The 19951-nt window shown below is 41.9% G+C and overlaps 1 protein-coding gene across 1 annotated transcript in view; it reads left to right on the top strand.

Annotated features, from left to right (window-relative positions):
* Positions 1–19951, top strand: part of itpr1b (inositol 1,4,5-trisphosphate receptor, type 1b) — a 490770-nt gene that overhangs the window by 194966 nt on the left and 275853 nt on the right. Inside the window, exons 21-29 of the mRNA XM_078543785.1 lie at positions 492–633; positions 2423–2576; positions 2674–2861; positions 4829–4979; positions 10044–10098; positions 11954–12119; positions 17943–18125; positions 18888–18977; positions 19068–19205. Coding sequence (XP_078399911.1) covers positions 492–633; positions 2423–2576; positions 2674–2861; positions 4829–4979; positions 10044–10098; positions 11954–12119; positions 17943–18125; positions 18888–18977; positions 19068–19205 — 1267 coding nt within the window. The remainder of the gene's footprint in view (positions 1–491; positions 634–2422; positions 2577–2673; positions 2862–4828; positions 4980–10043; positions 10099–11953; positions 12120–17942; positions 18126–18887; positions 18978–19067; positions 19206–19951) is intronic.

Raw genomic sequence — 19951 nt, 5'->3', positions numbered from 1 at the left:
TTTAGATTTTTAAATTCCAGTATTGAGGCAAGGGTCAATATTTCTCTTAAGAATCAATGGAACATGTATTAAAGTAACACACCACTTGAGAGTGATCTTCACCTCACTGGTGAGATCCCAATCCTGAAAGGAATTTGCATGATTGACAATCGCAGGATATGTTGCACTTTTTGCACAGTTTTAAGCTGAAGTCAGTTTTTATACCGTCTACTGTGACCTCTTGGCAATTGGAAAGGCATTGAGTCATTATCATTTAACAGACTACTGTTGGCTGCTCCATTATAGTTACTGTGGCACGACTATGTCAAAATGTGAAAGTTGTTTGAGCAACAAATTGCTATTTACAGTATTTAATTTTGCCTCCCCCCACCTCCCACAAAGAAAATTATTTTCTAACGGAAAAGTAAGTCTGACGAGGATATGTGACTGTAACAGATATGTTTCGTTCATTCGGTTCTTGGTATTCAAATACCTTGTGTTTATTTGGATAGTTATGATTCCAGTGGAACTTCCAGAGATGAAATAAAAGAGCGTTTTGCCCAGACGATGGCATTTGTGGAGGAGTATTTGAGAGATGTTGTTTGCCAAAGGTTTCCCTTCTCTGACAAGGAGAAGAACAAGCTGACATTTGAGGTAAATTCAGACATGGTTGAGGAACTGGCATTAATAAGGGATGTAAAGAGGTAACTGAAACCAGACGAGGAAGTATTTCTGAAACATTGACTTCAGTTGGCGAGTTGTGAAATGGCTCAAATTGTGCAATTATTAGAAATACCCATTGTGTTTATGGGTGTATTGTGCTTATGCTTATTGCTTCAGCACTAATCCTGTAAAGAAGTGAACTAATTAAATAAATCAATAGTTAAGTCACAACTTTTGTAAACTATGATGCCTTTCTGTCACCTGTTTTGATTCTCAGCCTGTTGGCTGGCTGACTGTTGTCAAAATTTCCTCCCATTCAATGTAGGAAATATTGAAGCCATCTATTTTGGCACCTGCCGGTTCCTACATGCTTCTCTTGTGGACTCCATCCGCCAGCTCAATTGCCACCTCTGGCTGTGACTTGTAGCTTTACAATCTTTATGTATTTAGTGAGCTGGAGCTCAATTCATGTCCATGTCCCCTTATCAAGATCACCTCATGGTCTCTAAAACATTGCCTATTTCCACCCCTACCTCTCCCTCGTACCGCTAAATTCCTATTCCCTGTCATGATCATCATGGGACCTTTGGGCTTTAATCACATTAGAGCTTGGTAAATGGTTATGTTATTTGGCTTATAATCCAGAGACTTGGACTAACGAGCTAGAGACACACGTTCAAATCCAACCAAAGCATCTGAGAAGTTAATTAATCAAATACAATGTAATAAAATCTGAAATTAAAAGCTGGTATCAGTAACAGTGACTGTGAATTTGTTGGTTTGCTGCAAAAACTCATCTGGCTCACTAATCTCCTTTAGGAAAGGAAATTGCTGTCCTCATCAGGTCTAGCCTATGTGCAAGTCCAGACTCTCAGTGATGTGGTTGACTCTTAACCATTCCCTGAAATGGTTAGAAAGCCACTCCATTGTGTTCACAAAGTTGGGCTCACCATTAACTACTCGAGATGGGGAATAAATACTGACCTTACCAGTGCCACTACATCTCATGATTGAATAAAACACTTGGCTTCTCATACTTTCCTAGCCAACTTCAATACTTCCACCTTTCAAAGTCTTTGACACCCCCCGCCCCCCTTCCCACTGACATTCCTTTCATAATTTCATTCCATTCCTCCTCAGTGACCACCTTCTGCTCTGTCCTTGTGCTCACTCTTCATGCCTCTGACACTGGTGTGATCTTTGTTCCTTGTCCTCTTTGCTCTAACATTTGTGGCTGCTCTTTCAACCACCGTATGAAAATTCCTCACTTAAATCTCTCTAGCCACACGTTCCCTTATGTAAACCTTGCAGTTCTCTTGTCTTTTCAGCACAAACTATTGATCCCATTCCTGATGTTTTCCTCCCATTAATGTCTTTTCCAATGCAGAAAAGAAGGAAACCAGTGTTCTGAGTCACCTTGCCCTCATGAAGAATGCTATGTAAATACAAGTTATTTTAAACTATATGCCAGTACTAGTACTCAGTTTGCCAGGTAGTCACTTACTCTAATGTGGCACGTGAGAAAAATTTTGAAGGTTCTACCTCAAAAATGAGTCCTGACCACTTGCATTCCTCACCTTTTGTACTTTAGAAGTGAAAAGCAATAGCACATTGTACACTTGCCATCTGTAAGTTAGAGAAGTTATAAAGCCATATACATGGTGAGGATGTTTAAATTCCTGTTATATCTCCATTTAAGACAATGTAATTTTGATATTCTTGAGTATCACTTCCATTCAGATATTTGACTGATGACTATTTGATTGCTTCCACTCCACAGGTTGTTAATTTGGCTCGAAATCTGATCTACTTCGGCTTCTATAGCTTTAGTGATCTCTTGAGGTTAACCAAGATCTTGCTGGCCATTCTGGACTGTGTCCATATGGCAACAGTCTTCCCAATCAGCAAACTGGTTAAAGGGGATGACAACAGAGGTAAGTAAGACTTTAATCGGAGGTTGAGTTTCTATTTTTTTTTGTACCAATAACTCTTCTGTAAATCTGCACTGACCGATGCCCCTGTGTATTGCAGGCAGTAACGTGATGAGATCAATTCATGGAGTCGGAGAGTTAATGACCCAAGTGGTTTTGAGGGGAGGTGGTTTTCTGCCTTTGGCACCCATCACACCACAGGATGGAACAACTAAACAACAGACTGAGCCAGAGAAGGAGGATATTTTAGTCATGGACACAAAGCTAAAAACAATTGAAATTCTGCAGGTAATAGTCTCAAAAATGAGTGTCGATGTTACAATTGGCAGGTTCAAGAACACCTTCATTGGTGATGGAAATTAATGTCTGTTTGGGTTCAGCTTGAAACTTTCCAACCTGTTCAAAGAGTGTATAAACATTTGAACCAGAGATAAGAGCAGATTTTTCATTTGATGCTATTGAAGCAGCAGTAAATTGTTCTGTTCCATTGCAGTTGTCATTACCTGGGTCAAAACAATTTTTCATGGGTACAGAGTGTTTGACCAGTCATTTGTGAAAATGATAGCATTTCAAACTGCTGCTGATATTGGTTTTAACATGTTACACTGAGCATGTTTAAATCTTTTGCGACAAATGTTGCCAGAAAAATAATGGTGTGTTAGCAATGCATGTTGTTATTAATGTGCTTGGTGGGTCACGCTCACTCTCTGACTTGCGCTCTTTCTTTTTCGCTCCTGCTCACCTGCCCCCTCTCCCTCTCTTGCGTGCTGGCCCGCCCCCTTTTTGAACCTGATGTTAGTCTAATTCTTTCATCATTTCTCTGCTTATTTATCAATCGTTAAATCTCGTTGTTTAAGGAAATAGCCTGTTAGTTACACTATTCGTTGAGGTTACAGATGCCCTGTTACACTTGCCACATTGTTATCAGCTCGCACGGCGAGTTATAGCGCAAAAAGGTTTTGGGTGGAAGGTACAGAAAAAATTCAAACTAACTGGGCTGCCACAAGATGTCTCACTCCAACAAGCTCTTGCCCATTATGCAATATTGCAAATTTGATATTCTGAAATGTTAAAATCACTAGTTTTTGCATGTGGTAATGTAGTCACTGGCTTTATTAAAGCTGTATTGATTTGTTTTCCAGTTTTTGCAGTAGATGTTTGAATTTAATATTTCAAGATGTGCAGCAAAGCTAATTTGCCACTGTAAGGATCAGAAAGCTCTTAACATAGGCTATTAATGGTCCAGACACTCTCTCCTAACCAGCATCTCATACTTTTTGAATCTCTGCCTAGTTTGTTATTTTGAAGGTAACGTGTTAAGTGCCTGACCTGTACCATATAAGTTATAACGGCACAGTAAGCTGCACTGACACTGGAGGCCTTGTGCCTTGGCACTTGCAGCTTGAAGGCTTCTCAACTGGACTGCTTTAGCCATCAGAAACTGCAACGTTAGGCTGCCATTATACTGGCATAAACATGCATGCAAGGTGCCTGTCATTAATTCTTAACAAACCACTCACAAGCAAATCATTAATCACGATAGAATACACCCCGGAGGACCATTTATCATTCAAAGGGAGGTTTCACATACTCGGAAAAGGGCTGAAGACGCCATTTAGAATGAACTCTTTCGCCATTTTCCATTGTGAAAAGCCAGTCTGCAAAATCCCTCTATTGTTTTCTTTTGAGCACATTAAAATTAAAAAGCACAAGCCTTCTACCTCATGACTGTCCTTTTTAACGTGATTTTTTTCAGACTCTACATCAGCTATGACTTATTGGTGGTATTCTCACCTCTGAGTCAGAAGGGTGTGGATTCAAGTACCATTCCAGAGCTTTGAGCATGTAATCCAGGCTAACACTCCAGTACAGTACTGAGGATGTGCTGCACTGTTGCAGGTGTCGTCTCTTGATGGGCTGTTAAATCGAAGCCCCGTCTTCCTCCTTGGGTGATGTCTAAGAGCCCATGGCCCTATATTGAAGAGCAGGGAAGTTCTCCCTGGTGTCTTGGACAATGTTTATCCTCACTGAAAAATGAACTGATAATTATTTTTTAATCAATCGTAAAGCCCCTTGTGACATCGAGAGAGGTGTTGAATAAATGCAAAATTTTTTCTAGCTTTCCATAGGATTTAATTTTCTCAGTTAAAATAGGAGCAATAGCTGCAGATTAGCTGATGTTTAAGAGTATACCTTTTATCTAATAGGCTGCACACTGCTGCTGAAATCAGTATTTTATCCCTTTTCTGTTCCAGTTTATTTTGAATGTGCGCTTGGATTATCGAATCTCTTGCCTTCTGTCCATATTTAAGCGAGAGTTTGACGAAAGCAATGCACATCACCAATCAACTGACTCCCCACCAAGTATAGGATCAATTTCTCAGGATGGTGCAAGTAACGTTCCAGGTTTGTGTCAACCGACTGAGATTAATAAAGATGTTACTTAGCTTGGTCCTGGCATAGACTTTTAGTCACTGAAATTCTCACTGTTCTGAAATTTAGGATGGACGTTGCAGATTTAAACCCATTACTAGGCCATAATTATAAGTTTTCCAACAAACTGGCGGGTTTAATATTTAATTATTGTAACTGCCTACCTTAAAGCTGCTTTAAATGATAATTGGTTATACTAGTGTGTAAGTTGCTGTTCTTTTTGATTTGAGCATTGGGTTTATTCTGTTTACAGGGGCGTTAATTTTTTCCTTGCCTTAGTTTGTGATTTTTTTTTATCTAGAGGTGTGTGTGACATGGACAAAACCAGTATTTAATGTCTATCCCTAAATACCCTCGAAGCTGGTGGTGGGCTGCCTTTTTGAACTCCTGTAGTCCATGTGAAGAGGTTGCTCCCACAGGGAGTTCCAGGATTTGACAATGAGGTAGTGGCAAGATATGCCCAAGTCAGGATGGTATGAGACTTGGACGGGAGCTCTGAGGAGATAATGTACCCATGCATCTGCTGCCCTTGTCTTTCTAGGTGGTAGAGCTTGTGGGTTTGGGAGTTGCTGTCAAAGAAGCCCTGGCAAGTTGCTGCAGTGCATCCTGCTGCACATGCCGCATCCATGTTGCACTGGTGGCGGAGGATGCTTAAACAACTGGGCAATGTGAATTATCTTGATCTTGACCAACCCAGAGTTTTGTAAGATGCTCCCCAAGAAGAAGGACCAGATCTACCTTTGAATCTGGATTCTGATTGATTCTCTTTTTAAAATTCATTCATGGGACGTGGGCATCGCTGGATAGGTCAGCATTTATTGCCCATCCCTAATTCTTCTTGTTCAGAGGGTAGTTAAGAGTCAACCACATTGCTGTGGGTCTGGAGTTACATATAGGCCAGACCAGGTAAGGATGGCAGATTTCTTTCCCTAAAGGACATTAGTGAACCAGATGGGTTTTTACAACAATTGAGAATGGTTTTATGGTCCTCATTGGACTTTTAATTCGAGATTTTTATTGGATTCAAATTCCACCATCTGCTATGGCAGGATTTGAACCTGGGTTCTCAGGGCATTACCTGTTGAAGAAGCCTTTGTGACTTGCTGCAGTGACTCAGTGAATATTACAAAATTGCAGATTTTGACCCAACAACTATTAAGGAACAGTGAATATTTCCAAGCCAGGGTGGTGTGTGGCTTGGAGGGGAACTTGCAGGTTGTTGTGTTCCCATGCACATGCCACCCTTGTTCTTCTAGGTGGTTGAGTGGCAGGTTTGAAAGGTGCTTTGGAGAAGTCTTGGTAGTTTGCTGCAGTGCATCATGTAGATGATATGCATTGCTGCCAGTATGGAGGCAGTGAATGTTTCAGGTGGTGGATGGGGTGCCAATCAAGCGGGCTGCTTTGTCCTGGATGGTGTCAAGCTTCTTGAGTGTTGTTGGCGCTGCATTTATCCAGGCAAGTGGAGAGTATTCCATCACACTCCTGATTTGTGCCTTTTAGTTAGTGGACAGGCTTTGGGGAGTTGGGAAGTGAATTAGAATTTCCAGCCTTTGACCTGCTCTTGTCATGACATTTTTATGGCTGGTCCAGTTCAATTTCTGATCGTTGGTAACTCCCAGGATATTGATGCTAGGGCATTTGGAGGTGTTAATGCTATTGAATGTCAGGGGAAAGACTCTCTTGTCAGAGATGATCATTGCCTGGCACTTGTGTAGCATGAATGTTACTTGCCACTTACTGGCCCAAGCCTGAATGTTGTCCAGGTCTTGTTGCACATGGACATGGATTGTTTCAGTATCTGAGGAGTCACGAATGGCACTAAACGTTATGCAATCATCAGCAAACATCTGATGACTTTATGATGGGGTGGAAGGTCATTAATGAAACTTCTTAAGATGGTTTGGCCTAGGACATTACCATTAGGAACTCCGGCAGTGATGTCCTGGAACTGAGATGATTGACCTCCAACATCAAAAACTATCTTCCTTTGTATAACTCCAACCAGTGGAAGATTTCCCCCCTGATTCCCACTGGCATAAATTTTACTAGGGACCCTGGATCCCATACTTGGTCAAATGCTGCCTTGATGTCAAGGGCAGTCACTGTCATCTCCCCTCTTGAGCTCAGCACTTTTATGCATGTTTGGACCCAGGCTAAATTGGTGTTTGGAGTTGAGTGGTCCTGGAGGAACATAAATTGAGCATTGGGGAGCACATTATTGGTGAGCAAGTGCCACTTGCTAGCACTGTCACAACACTTCCATCACTTTACTGATGCTCTAGAATAGTCTAATGGGGTGGATAATTGGCTAGATTGGATTTGTCCTGCTTTTTGTGACAGGGCTTATGTGGGCAATTCTCCACATTGTTGTGTAGATGCCACTGTTGTAGCTGTACTGGAACAGCTTGGCCAGTGATGTGGCTTGTTCTGGAATCTACAAACATAGAACTACTATTAATGATGGATTGTCAAGGAAAAACCCAGCTAGTTCATTAATGTCCTTAAGGGACGGAAACCTACCAACCCTACCTTTTGGGCCAGTATGTTACTTCGGTCTCACACAATGTGACTGATTCTTGATGGCCCTCAGAAGTAGTTCAGCAAATCACTCCATTATATTCCTCCAAAGAGGAAGAGAGATGGTAAGAGGAGGAAAAAGCATCCATGGCTAAGCAAGGAAGTTAAAGATAATTTAAAGGCAAAAACTAAGGCATACCAAATTGCAAAGGTCAGTGGCAGGCTGGAAGATTGGGAAACTTTTAAAGATCAACAAAGGGTTACCAAAAAAATAATAAAAAGAGCAAAGGTAAATTATGAATGAAAATTAGCGCAAAATGTAAAAACTGATAGCAAAAGCTTCTACAAGTATATAAAAGGAAAGAGAGTAGCTAAAGTGAATGTTGGTCCCTTGGAGGATGAGACTGGGGAGTTAATAGTGGGGAACGCAGAAATGGCAGAGACGCTTAATCAATATTTTGCCTCAGTTTTCACGGTGGAGAACACTAGTACCACCCCAATAGTAACAGGTAGAGCAGAGGGTATAGAGAAGGAGGAACTTAGAACAATCACCATCACTAGAGGAAAAGTACTGAGCAAACTATTGGGACTAAAGGGTGACCAGTCCCCAGGACCTGATGGCCGGCATCCCAGGGTCTTAAAGGAAGTGGCAACGGAGATAGTGGATGCATTGGTAATAATATTCCAAAATTCCCTGGATTCTGGAAAGGTTCCAGTGGATTGGAAAAATAGTAATATAACACCCTTATTGAAAAATTGGGGGGAGGCAGAAAGTAGGAAATTATAAATCAGTTGGTTTAACATCCGTCGTTGGGAAATTGTTGGAATCCATTATTAAGGAAGTAGTAATGAGGCATTTGGAAAGTCAAAATGCAATCCATCAGAGTCAGCAGGGTTTTATGAAGAGTAAATCGTGTTTGACTAATTTGCTAGAGTTCTTTGAAGATGTGACAAGCAAAGTGGATAATGGGGTCCTGCAGATGTAGTATATCTGGACTTCCAGAAGGCCTTTGATAAGGTGCCGCACAAAAGATTAATACACAAGATAAGATCACATGGAGTTAGGGGTAAAATATTAGCTTGGATAGAGGATTGGCTAACCAACAGAAAGCAGAGTTGGGATAAATGGGTCTTTTTTTGGATGGCAAGCTGTAACTAGTGGGGTGCCACAGATTTTGGTCCTTGGGCCCCAATTATTTACAATCTTTATTAATGACTTGGATTCAGGGATAGAAGGTACTATAGCTAAATTTGCAGATGACACCAAAATAGGTGGGAAAGTAAGTTGCAATGAAGAAATAAGAAATTTACAAATGGAGATGGACAGGTTAGGTGAATGGGCCAAAATTTGGCAAATGGAGTTTAGCGTGGATAAGTGTAAGGTTATCCATTTTGGTCGGAAGAATAAAAAGGCGACTTATTATTTAAATGGAGAGAAACTTCAGAATGCTTCAGTGCAGAGGGATCTGGGTGTCCTCTTGCATGAATCTCTGAAAGCTAGTATGCAGGTACAGCAGGTAATAAGGAAGGCAAATGGAATTTTGGCATTTAATGCTAAGGTAATAGAGTATAAAAATAGGGAAGTGTTGTTGCAACTGTACAAGGCATTGGTGAGACCGCACCTGGAGTACTGTGCACAGTTTTGGTCCCCTTACTTGGAGGCGGTTCAGAGGAGGTTCACTAGATTGATTCCAGAGATGTGGGCCTTGTCTTATGAGGAGAGATTGAACAGTTTAGGCCTATACTCGCTAGAGTTTAGAAGGATGAGAGGAGATCTAATTGAGGTATGTAAGATGCTAAAGGGGATAGACAAAGTAGACGTGGAGTGGATGTTTCCCCTTCTGGGACATTCTAGAAAGAGAGGCCATAGTTTTAGGCTAAGGGGTGGTAGATTTAAATCAGAGATGAGGAGGAATTACTTTTCTCAAAGGGTCATGAATCTGTGGAAATCACTATCTCAGAGCGCAGTGGATGCTGGGACGCTGAATAAATTTAAGGAGCAGATAGACAGATTTTTAATTGGTAATGGGTTGAAAGGTTATAGGGAGAGGGTGGGAAATTGGAGTTGAGGCCGAAATGTGATCAGCCATGATCATATTGAATGGTGGGGCAGGCTTGAGGGGCTGAATTGCCTACTCCTGCTCCTAGTTCTTATGTTCTTGTGTTCTTATATGAAACCTCTGCAAAGAACAACATGATTAAAACTGGAACTCTGTGGCTAACAGAATTGTGGAAGTACCTTCACCACATGGGCTGCAGTGGTTTAAGAAGGTGGCTCACCACCGCCACCTCCAGAGATGCTGGTTTTGCCACCTCTCCTAGGAATAATTTTTTGTAAATATTCTAAGTGTGCATAATGTTCAGTTGAGCCGGGGGAGAGGCACAGACTTTTTGGAAGATGGGTAGCCAAAAAATAAGTTGATTTAAAATTTGATTACGGTAAGAGGGTTAATGTATATATACTATATACTTGGCAGCTTTAGTAACTTCTCAGCTACTTGAATTTATTTTATTTTACAGGAACATTGGATTTTGAGCACATTGAGGAGCAGGCTGAAGGAATCTTTGGTGGGAGGCAAGTATTAACTTCTGGTTTGGTAAAATGCATCAGGTGGTAATATCAGTGCAGGGAGTTGTGTTTTACTGTGTGCTATCCTCCATTGCCTATTCCAAAAAAAGAGTTAAATAATGAGCAGCAAAGTGGGGCTGGGCATTCAGAGCACAGTCACAAGAATGAGCAGTGAAGATGGGTTTAAACTCTGCCTTACTCCATTCATAAGTTGAGGTATGCTGAGTTGAGGTTATAGCATCTCCCTTTAAAAGGGCTAGAGAAGGCAAATATGCAACAGACTGCCTCAGCATCTTTGAGAATTCAGTTATAAGGAGTACTGCCGGTCAGGGCCTAGGCCTACAGTCTACCCTCTTACTAACAGAAACATCTGAGTAGGCAGACTACAGAGGCAACACAATTAAGGTACAAAGAGAGCAGGAGGATGTTCTGGCACGAAGACTCTGTAGCCTTCAGTGCAGCTACTAGATGTGCAGGAATGGTAGGTGTTACAGTTTCTTGAAATAATGGGCTGTAACTTCCAAGCTTCCGAGCGTCGTATTTGGGGGATACCTTAAAAGATGCACTGGGGAATCCCTTTGGGAAGTTCGCAGGTAAGGATTTGCATGGCAATCACCCAGAAGTGCACACTTCCTCTGGACAATTGTGCTACACTGGGAACCATCCGAAAATGCAGTTTAGAATGCAAACTTCGGGTGGTTCTGCCAGGGTTATCCCAAAAATCATTCAGAAAAAGTTAGAATTTAAACCTCTTCTAACTTCTGGGTACCAATGTATGGGACTTTTTCCCCCCAACCTCTGATTCCCCACTGCCTCCAATAACCCCACGCCAAATTCCCCCTTGCCCCAGCCCCTGGGCCTCGGACTCCGAATCCCCAGGGCCTCAGACTCTATATCCCCTGGGCCTCTGACTCCGACTCCCCCACCGCTGGACCTCCGACTCCGGCCCCTCTCCCCACAGGACCTCCGATTCTGGCCCCTCCCTCCCCCCACCCACCCATTCCCCACAGATTTCCACCCCCCACCGGTGCTCCGACCGACCCACCCCCTCTCCTCCCGACAACCGCTGGACACCATGGACCGCCCCCCCCGACAAATCACTTACCTTAGACACTTACCTTCTCCCTGGCCTGTCAATTTCCCTGGCCCTTTAAACTTAGCTGCTTCATTGTAGCTAGTGCCGTAAAGAAGGGGGCGTGGTCTCCTTGAATCTGCCGGAGCTACACTTCATTGGGGCCTGCGAGGAGCCTTTCGATCCAGGCCCCAACCAGCTCCAGCAAATGGAATTGTCAATGTAATTTTCAAGACCAGGTAAGTGAGCATTTATTTCTTCTGAGGGCCAGCACTTCCCGACGCTAATTGGAAGTTACGGCCCAATATCTTTGTCGACACTAAGCGGAAGAGCTGTATGAATGCATCCTCTGTGTTCAAGCGGGTACAATTTTCTATCAATTTGTTCTGCTACAGGGACTTGAGCACAAAATTCTAGGCTGGCACTCCAGTGTTGAGGGACTGATGCAATGTTGGAGATACTACCTTTTAGGTAGGCTCTTTGGCCCTCAGGTCCCATAACACTATATCAAAAAAGAACAGGAGAGTTTTCTAGGCTAATATATACTCCTTGACTCGTGTCACTGAAACACATTCATCTGCTAATTATCACTGCTGTTTGTGGAGCTTTTAATATGCATAAACTGACTGTTGTGTTCCTATGTTACAATAGTGATTACACTTCAAAAGCACTGGTTTTAATGCGCTGTGGGACAATGAAGTTGTGAAAGGTGCTATAGAAATGCAAATTCTTTCATTTTGCTGGAAATCACCATCACTTGTGTCACATCTTTGACTTTTCTTGAAACAGTGATGAAAACACTCCATTAGATCTGGATGATCATGGAGGCAGAACATTTCTCCGAGTCTTGCTCCACCTCACAATGCATGACTATCCACCTTTGGTATCTGGAGCACTCCATCTCCTGTTCAGACATTTTAGTCAGAGGCAAGAGGTTCTTCAAGCATTTAAACAGGTATCTAAAGACATATTTTACTAAATTGAATGCTGACCTAAACACTTTGCATTTCACAGATCATTTCTATGCTCTGAGGTCTTAGCAAGACTTGGCAATTGGAAGGAAATGCTGTGCTTTTTCATATTCTGTTGAGATCCCCTGTTGCATTGTTAACATTTGTTAATGTCATGTCAAATTACATTAAAGTGAAGAGAAAAAGGTGATGGATATTAATTGTCTTGGAGCACATGAAAATAGGAGATAGCTGGGACACTGGGTTGAGTAGGTAGAGAGCTATGAGACTGAGCAAGTCAATAAACTCTCAACAAAGAAAATCTCTTGAGTCTTGATTTTGGCTTCACCAACTGGCTTGGACCCGATTAACGTCCCCTTGGTCATTGAGTGATTGTAGTGATCAGTGGGACTGTGTTACTTAACAAGGTACATATTATACACTCCACCTAATTCAGATTTTTTCCATGAATAGTTGGTGAGTGCTTTGATGCCTGGTACCCATGGAAATTCTAAAATACGATATTAGCTTTTTAGATAAATCTGCCTTCTGTCCTGTTTGTTCCCAGTAGGTACTTTAGATCATGAGGAATTACCATAAAGTTGACCTTGCCGCTCTTGAGGGACAGTTTGCAGGTGGCCTGTATGGTGGATTCATTGGTGCTTCACAATTCAGGATTCGGAACAGTTAATATTAATAATGGATGGAAATTATGAACATAACTAAGTCAATTAAGTACCATGATGAGCATCATAACTTCATTTTTCCAACTCATTATAGTGCACAATTTCCACGATCTAGTGTCTCTGCTTAACAAACCAACATTATCTTTGAAAGGCCTATTATCAATGGACCTTATTTTTCCGTGTCTAAGACCTTCCAGTCCTCAAAACATCTTGAGTAATAAAAAGTGAAGTAGACTGTTACTGTAAAAGTTTCACCTTTCTTTCCGTGAGCTGCTCCCTAATATTTTATCTACCAGTCTTGCTATTAATGCTGCTTTTTGCATTTATCTACCAAGGTTAGATTTGCAACTGCAGAGACTATACATAACCATTGGTTGCGTTACATTATGCTTCATGTTTAGGCAAGTGCAGGCAAGTCTTGGCCTGCCAGCCTTTTGGTCTCTTTTTATTGAAAGAGGCAGGATAGAATGATGTTAACACTTGTAGATGATGAGTGTTTAAAAATTAAAGATAAAAGTATTTTGGGGTGTATTTCAATGTTGGATTGTCTAAATCTGATCTGAACTGAAGAAACTTTCAAGACAATTACCTTGAGCTTCTAATTTACTTTTGTGGGAGTGAAGTTGTGAGAAAAGCATTAGCTTTGCAAACAGTCAACTTTCTGATTACTGGTGAGATTTTATTTTGTCTCTGATCAAGGTTTTATTCAATTAAGTCAATAGATCCATGCTTGGAAGGGCCTGTGCATGGAGTCATTTAGAGCAGGAGGCCTTTTGCAGCAGGCCTCACACTGTCTTGTTGGGGCATTGCCTGGTTACAATGATCAGGTGAACTTGTATAATTGAGGACAACATGCTCCTGCAACCTTTCTTCTGTCTTCATAGTCATCAGCTGATCCGTCGAAGGCTTTTGTTGTGATAGGCCTTATTGAATGGTGGCCCTTGCTCACTATGTCACAGGATGCTAGAAAGTGGGTTTGTGGGGGTTTTAACTGATGTAGGGGCACCACTCTCTACCTCATACCACCCTAAACATACTGCTGCTGTGGCCTGAGACTGGCAGGAGATGAATCTGTTGAAGATTTGGGGAATAGGGAGGAAAATCTGCATAGTGTAGGTAGGACATGGAAGTGGACTAAGTATGTTTCAGAGGAAGTGAGGACAGGATGTTCTGACATCAGGAACATTGGAGGTGAGAATGGAAGGTGTGGATGTGGATAAGAGGAGACATTGCAGTGGTGCACAGAACTGTGGGCCTCTAGCTTCCCAGGATCAACCTAGAGTACTATGATTTGGAGTTAGAGGAAGCAGGTGTGACCCTTGAGGCCCTGTGGTTAACAAGCAGATCAGGGAGCAGGATCCACTCGTGACTGATTCGTCCAGGAGAACAGTGAGGCTGCAACACCTTTCAAGACTTGCTGGAGCGCAAAACCGTTGTGGAGCAAATAGCTAAAGATGATATGTCAGTGCAGGTTGTGATCAGAGGACAGAATAATGACGTTTAGGGAGGACATTGGATGGTGAACTTGGGCAATATCTATCATCCATAAAGGCAAAAGAGGACTGTGTGATTAATATCCCTTTGAACTCCGGGGCTGGTTTTGATTTATTTTTTATTTATTTATGGGATGTGGGTGTTGCTGGTTAGGCGTGCATGACTTTTTGACTTATTGACTAAATATTTTGAGGATCTTTTGTCTGTACCCAAGAAATTACGTAATATAAAAGCAAAATACTGTGGATGCTGGAAATCTGAAACAAAAACAGAAAATGCTGGAAAAACTCAGCAGGCCTAACAGCATCTGTGGAGAGCAAGACAGAGTTACATTTTCAAGTCCGTATGACTGTTTTGTTCAAGAAATTAGGTAGTTGGGCAGGATGGAAAGATTGGGGTGTTAGGAAGTTCCTGGTCATGATACTCCGGCTATCGTGAGTGTGGGGCAGGCTGCTGTTTTCCTGCCTATCATTTTTGTCTGATTTATAGAGGCAGGAGATGAACCTGCAAGGGATTGCTTGTCAATCTGGGAGATGTACTTGAATACAGTCAGATTGCTGGGTGCATTCTGTGCATGGTTGTAAAGGTGAAATGAGCTCGGGCTTTTCAACCCCATTGCTGGTGGATGCAAGATCGCTGTGCAAGCAAGTCCCTGATTTAGTACTAAGATTTAATCTCCCCTTTGAAGCCACAGGATGTGTAGGGCAGGAACTAAAAGGTTCCACTTACACTGAGATGCTCTTCTGACACTGAGAATAAAATCCAGCTCTACCAAATACAGTGACACTGTAACATTGTGGTTACAGTGTAAAAGGTGTGGTCTTGTGGCTCAGTAGGTAGCATCCCTGCCTCTGAGCTAGAAACTCTGGGTTCAAGTCCCACTCCAGGACTTCATGGCCAAGGAGCATTCATGATGCAGCCAAACAAAGTTGTTAATCATCCTGTTAATCTTTCCAACACGCCCAGCCTTGCTTGACATGGAGTGGTGCCCCTTGAGCTATAACTAGTTCTTTGTCTAACAGAGAAAGATGTCTAAGGCCCCTTGTGGACTATGGCTAATTATAGATGGACTGTGAGAAGAAATTCTTCAATCACAATGACAGCAGATTATACACATCTGTGTATAGTGTACCTGACTTGGGAGTGCTTGATGCTGACAACACTGTCAAAATAGACAAACAGACACTTGCCTTTTAACGTACCGAAATCTGCTTCACTTTTTCAAGAATATAAAATGACTCTCCTGCAAGAAGAAATTGCTGTGAGCTGGCAGATATTACGGGTGAAGTCACATTGCTGAAGCTATACTTGTTGCAAAGCTTCAAGTCCACTGGGGCATTCCCCTATGGAATGCACTCAGTAAGTGGTCTAAGTGTCTTGAGTTCAGACGTTGTGCCCTTACTGCCTGACTTCTAGTTATGAGCCCACATAATTGAGGAGTTTAACGAGAGGACCCCACGTAACTTGAACTGGATGTGGGGCATGATCTTGCTGGAGTAACGGCAAGGCATGTTAGTTTGACATTTTCCTGCTTTATTTTATTTTATTTTTATTGTTTTGCACCATTACTTATTAGAAGTATGAACTGATAATGGTGTGGTGATGGAAACAAGACATCTGGGTCCTGAATGAATGGTGGGAGCAACAGTTTATCTCCCTAACTAATGAGATTGAAAGTTTGAGAAAGAAACTGAGGAACGAAGGAGAAAGATCATGAATTAAAGTCACATCAGGCCCAGAAAGGAAAAATAGGGAGGGGTAGAAAGATTGGATTAAGAGAGGAGACGACAAAAAGGAAAAGGAGGATAAAAAATTTAAATTAAAAATTTAACCTTTTTAAAATCTAACAATTTGCTAAATGCAGGAATGCAAATGCTCGAAGTTTATGGGTTACAGAGATTGATTGGCATCGTAGTAACAATTATCACGATATTAAAAAGGTACCTATACTCTTAATTACAAGACCTAACTTTGTGACGATTTTAATGGAAAATTAAGGTGCATGCCCAGGGAGCTCTTAAAAATAACGGGAGATTAAGGGTGACTTCGGGGTATCCAGCTTCTTCCTCTTTTCAGGGATTCTCTCATCAGCCTGTCAAGCAACCTGACGACCCTTATCACAAGATTATATTCTCAGCTGACAACCCTCTGTCATTTCATTTGAATAGAAACATCACCAACTCAGTAGCTGTGAACGTGCACTGTAATTGGCAAACTAAATTTCATTTACATCGAGTCCTTACAACATAGTAGGGAGGCCAATCAGCCCATCAAGTCTGTGCCAGCTCTCTGTAGAGCAATCTAGTCAACCTGATGATACCTTCACTCTACCCTATAGCCCTGCAAGTTCATTTCTTTTGTGCCCACCCAATTTCCTTTTGAAATCATTCATCGTCACCGCTTCCACCACCCTCGTCGGCAGCAAGTTCTAGGATTATTCTTCAGACTATTTGTCTGAATCCTAATTTGCATTTTTAAGATTTGCTGTTCTGTGAATTTAACTTCTTGAGAGCTGTTTTCAACTTAATAGCAGCACTTTTAATATAATTCAGCCAAACTCCTCCATGACTGAAATACCACCCACCCTGATTCCACCAACTAGGTGGTGCTATTTGAAAGTCTGTTAGATTAAATTACTTATTATTACAGCCATGATTCTTTCTCGTCAAGTAAATGAAATGTTTCTTAAGTGGGCACAGTGATTTTTTTCCCCTAAAATGAGTGAAGCATGTGGTGGTTCCAAAATCATAAGTTAGAAATCATAATATGACAGACCCCTTCACCCTGTCATTAAAGAAATTGCATTTTCATTTCAAGTATTTATAACTTATGACTCACCAGCTGTTAAGTGTATTTTTTGTCTCCACTCCCCATGCACAGTGATCCAGAATGACCAGCTTGTGCTAGTATTCACAGCCACTTGGAGGTGTGCCGTAGTGATCCGAGGCGGGCTACACTGCATTTTCCCATTAGCCTTCCATGTGAGCGATATGGTCCCAATTGGAACTTGTATGCAGGGAAGTACATCTTGGTGCACCTTGTGATTCCAATGCTAATGATTCCAAGTTTACATCTGGTTTGCCCCACACAAGATTCTGTAAGCTGAAAATTCCAGCTTTTTGGGGAGTGAGAGTTATTGTATAATGTACAATCAGATGTTGAATGCAATCTTGACTCACCCAGAAGTCAGCAGCTCTCCAGAAAGATGGTGCACACCCTCAGCTACACAAAACCCTTGAACCTTCAGAGCATATTTGATGTGGCAAAGCTGGTGCTGGCATTTTGAAACTCTCCGTTCTCACTCATTCATTTAATCAGGTAAACCATGGCAGAATCCCAGAGTTCAGGTAGTGGCACTATTCTTACCTTTTCTCCCATCTGTTCTATCAGGAGCTGTAAAATATTATTTTACAGGAAGGAGTTCCTCCTCTCGATTGTAGGGCTACAACAACCCCCACCCTCCCCATCTCCCTTTATGTCCTTTCTGCAGTTCACAGTCTAGGGTGAAAGAGCAGCAGTAATAATGGTTTAATGTGTTGAAATGTCTGGACTACAGGGCCTGCAGGTAGACAAGGCACGGCAGAACAAGTGATCATTTCAGAAGAGCTTTCTGGATTTCATTGCTGGATCTCTTGTGATGTTCCTCAGGTCCAGCTGCTTGTTACGAGCCAGGACGTGGAAAACTACAAACAGATCAAAGCCGACCTGGACCAGCTGAGGCTGCTGGTGGAAAAGTCAGAGCTGTGGGTTTACAAGGGCCATGCCCATGATGAGCCAATGGAAAGCGGGGAGAATTCAACTGGTGGCAGTGAATTGAAGAAGAAAAAAGAGGTATGATATATTCTCCCTGACAGGCGGAGCAACAAAACTTGTGTAATTCGTCAAGCGACTAACTGTAACTAACAGCTACAGGCGCACAATTGGCAGATCACAGTTTGAATCGCAACATGAATGGGAATTCATTGTATCTAGGGTCTTTTGTGCAGCTCATTGGAGAAGCTGGAGAATGAGTGCGTGGTCGTAAATGTGTGGAGGAGAATTTATAATGGAGGTAGAGGTTAAGAGAGGACAGTGAACTCAGGAAAGAGGGCACTGCTGCTTCGTGCACTGTTTGAGCCCCCTAACACGTCCATCCTTTCATAGCATTAATAACATTGAGATGTTAAAGTATAAGAAAGTACTTGGAGGAAAGAATAAATTAGGGCTAAAGAAAGATCATTTGGTTCCATTTATTAACTTCAGATTTAACCTCAGTTTTAACCACTATTCTGGGTGTTAAATTTTAATTGCTAAGATGTTTAAAATGACTGTCAGAAGTGGGTTATCTCCATATCAGATCTCCAATCATACACTTGATGTTGATATGTTTTGAATTGGTGGGAGAGGCCAGTATGGTTGTGTGTTCTTAAAAGGCTGAACAAGTCAGTTAACACTTGTTTGTAAAACCCTACTAGATTTTTAAAAACTTCTCATTAATATATTCCATATAAATATATCTTAATTTTTAAGAATTGTGATGTTATTCTTTAAATGAAGAGCTATTGTATTGTGCAAATGAACAAATACGTGTGTGTGTTTATTTTCCCCACAAAGGGTGACTTTGCAAAAGGTCAGATTGCCAGTTCTGATGTGGTGCCCACAATTGAAAGCACCAGCAGCAAGAATTATAGAGTCATAAAGGAGGTGAGGCCTCTGCCTTATAGTGCATGCAAAATCATTGTCTGGACAGCACAGTTTCTTCAACAAGCGTCATCTGCATTTTACCTTTTGCAGGTTTTGATCCGACTCAGCAAACTGTGTGTGCAAGAAGGCTCGTCTGTGAGGAAAAGCCGCAAGCAGCAACAGAGGTTATTGAGGAATATGGGGGCCCATACCGTGGTCCTCGACCTTCTGCAGATTCCTTATGAAAAGGTACTGCCTGATCTAAAGTGCCATGCTCGAACCGTGGGTTCCAAACCTGCGTTTCATTGTGGGCATACACCCTGGTGATTGCAATCTTTCATTGAGTGGCTTAATTTTTCAATTTTTCTTTTAAGATGCAAGGCGAACCACATGGTCACCAATTAGGGTCCTTAGCTACATGGATCCTTTGACCTGTGAAGCAACAGTTGTGTTATGCCAAATTAATAACAGTCTCTATACAAGACATTATGGCTATCCTAGGCATCAAGTTAAAATGATTGCTGCATGCATTTCACAACAAAATAAACATGTATTTTGGGGTAGATCTTGACTTTGTGTGATAGTGAATCAGCAGTCCATTTTATATGTCTCCTGTTGGTGACTTTGGAAATTGGCAAAACAGTCAGAGGCGACACGAAACGTTATTTCACACAACAAGTAGTGGTGACCTGGAATGCGCTGCCGAAAGTGTGGTGGAAGCAAATTCAATTGGAACCTTCAAAATGGAATTGGACACATTATTGGAAAGGAGAAAAGGATACAGGGCTATTGGGAAAGAAGAAGGAAACAACGTGGCTGACTCTTAACTGCCCTCACAAATGGCCGAGTGAGTCGCTCAGTTGTATCAAACTGTTCTGCAGAACCATACTAAGATTAAAAGCAGACAGATCATCCAGCATCGACCTCAATGCCAAACACAACAAAGGAGCACCAGCCCTGTTAATCCTGCAAAGTCCTCCTCACTAACAGACAGG

This window comes from Cetorhinus maximus, chromosome 6 (genome assembly GCF_964194155.1).
Source record: "Cetorhinus maximus chromosome 6, sCetMax3.hap1.1, whole genome shotgun sequence".
In the NCBI taxonomy this organism is placed as follows: Eukaryota; Metazoa; Chordata; class Chondrichthyes; order Lamniformes; family Cetorhinidae; genus Cetorhinus; species Cetorhinus maximus.
This window is presented reverse-complemented; position numbering and strand designations above follow the sequence as displayed.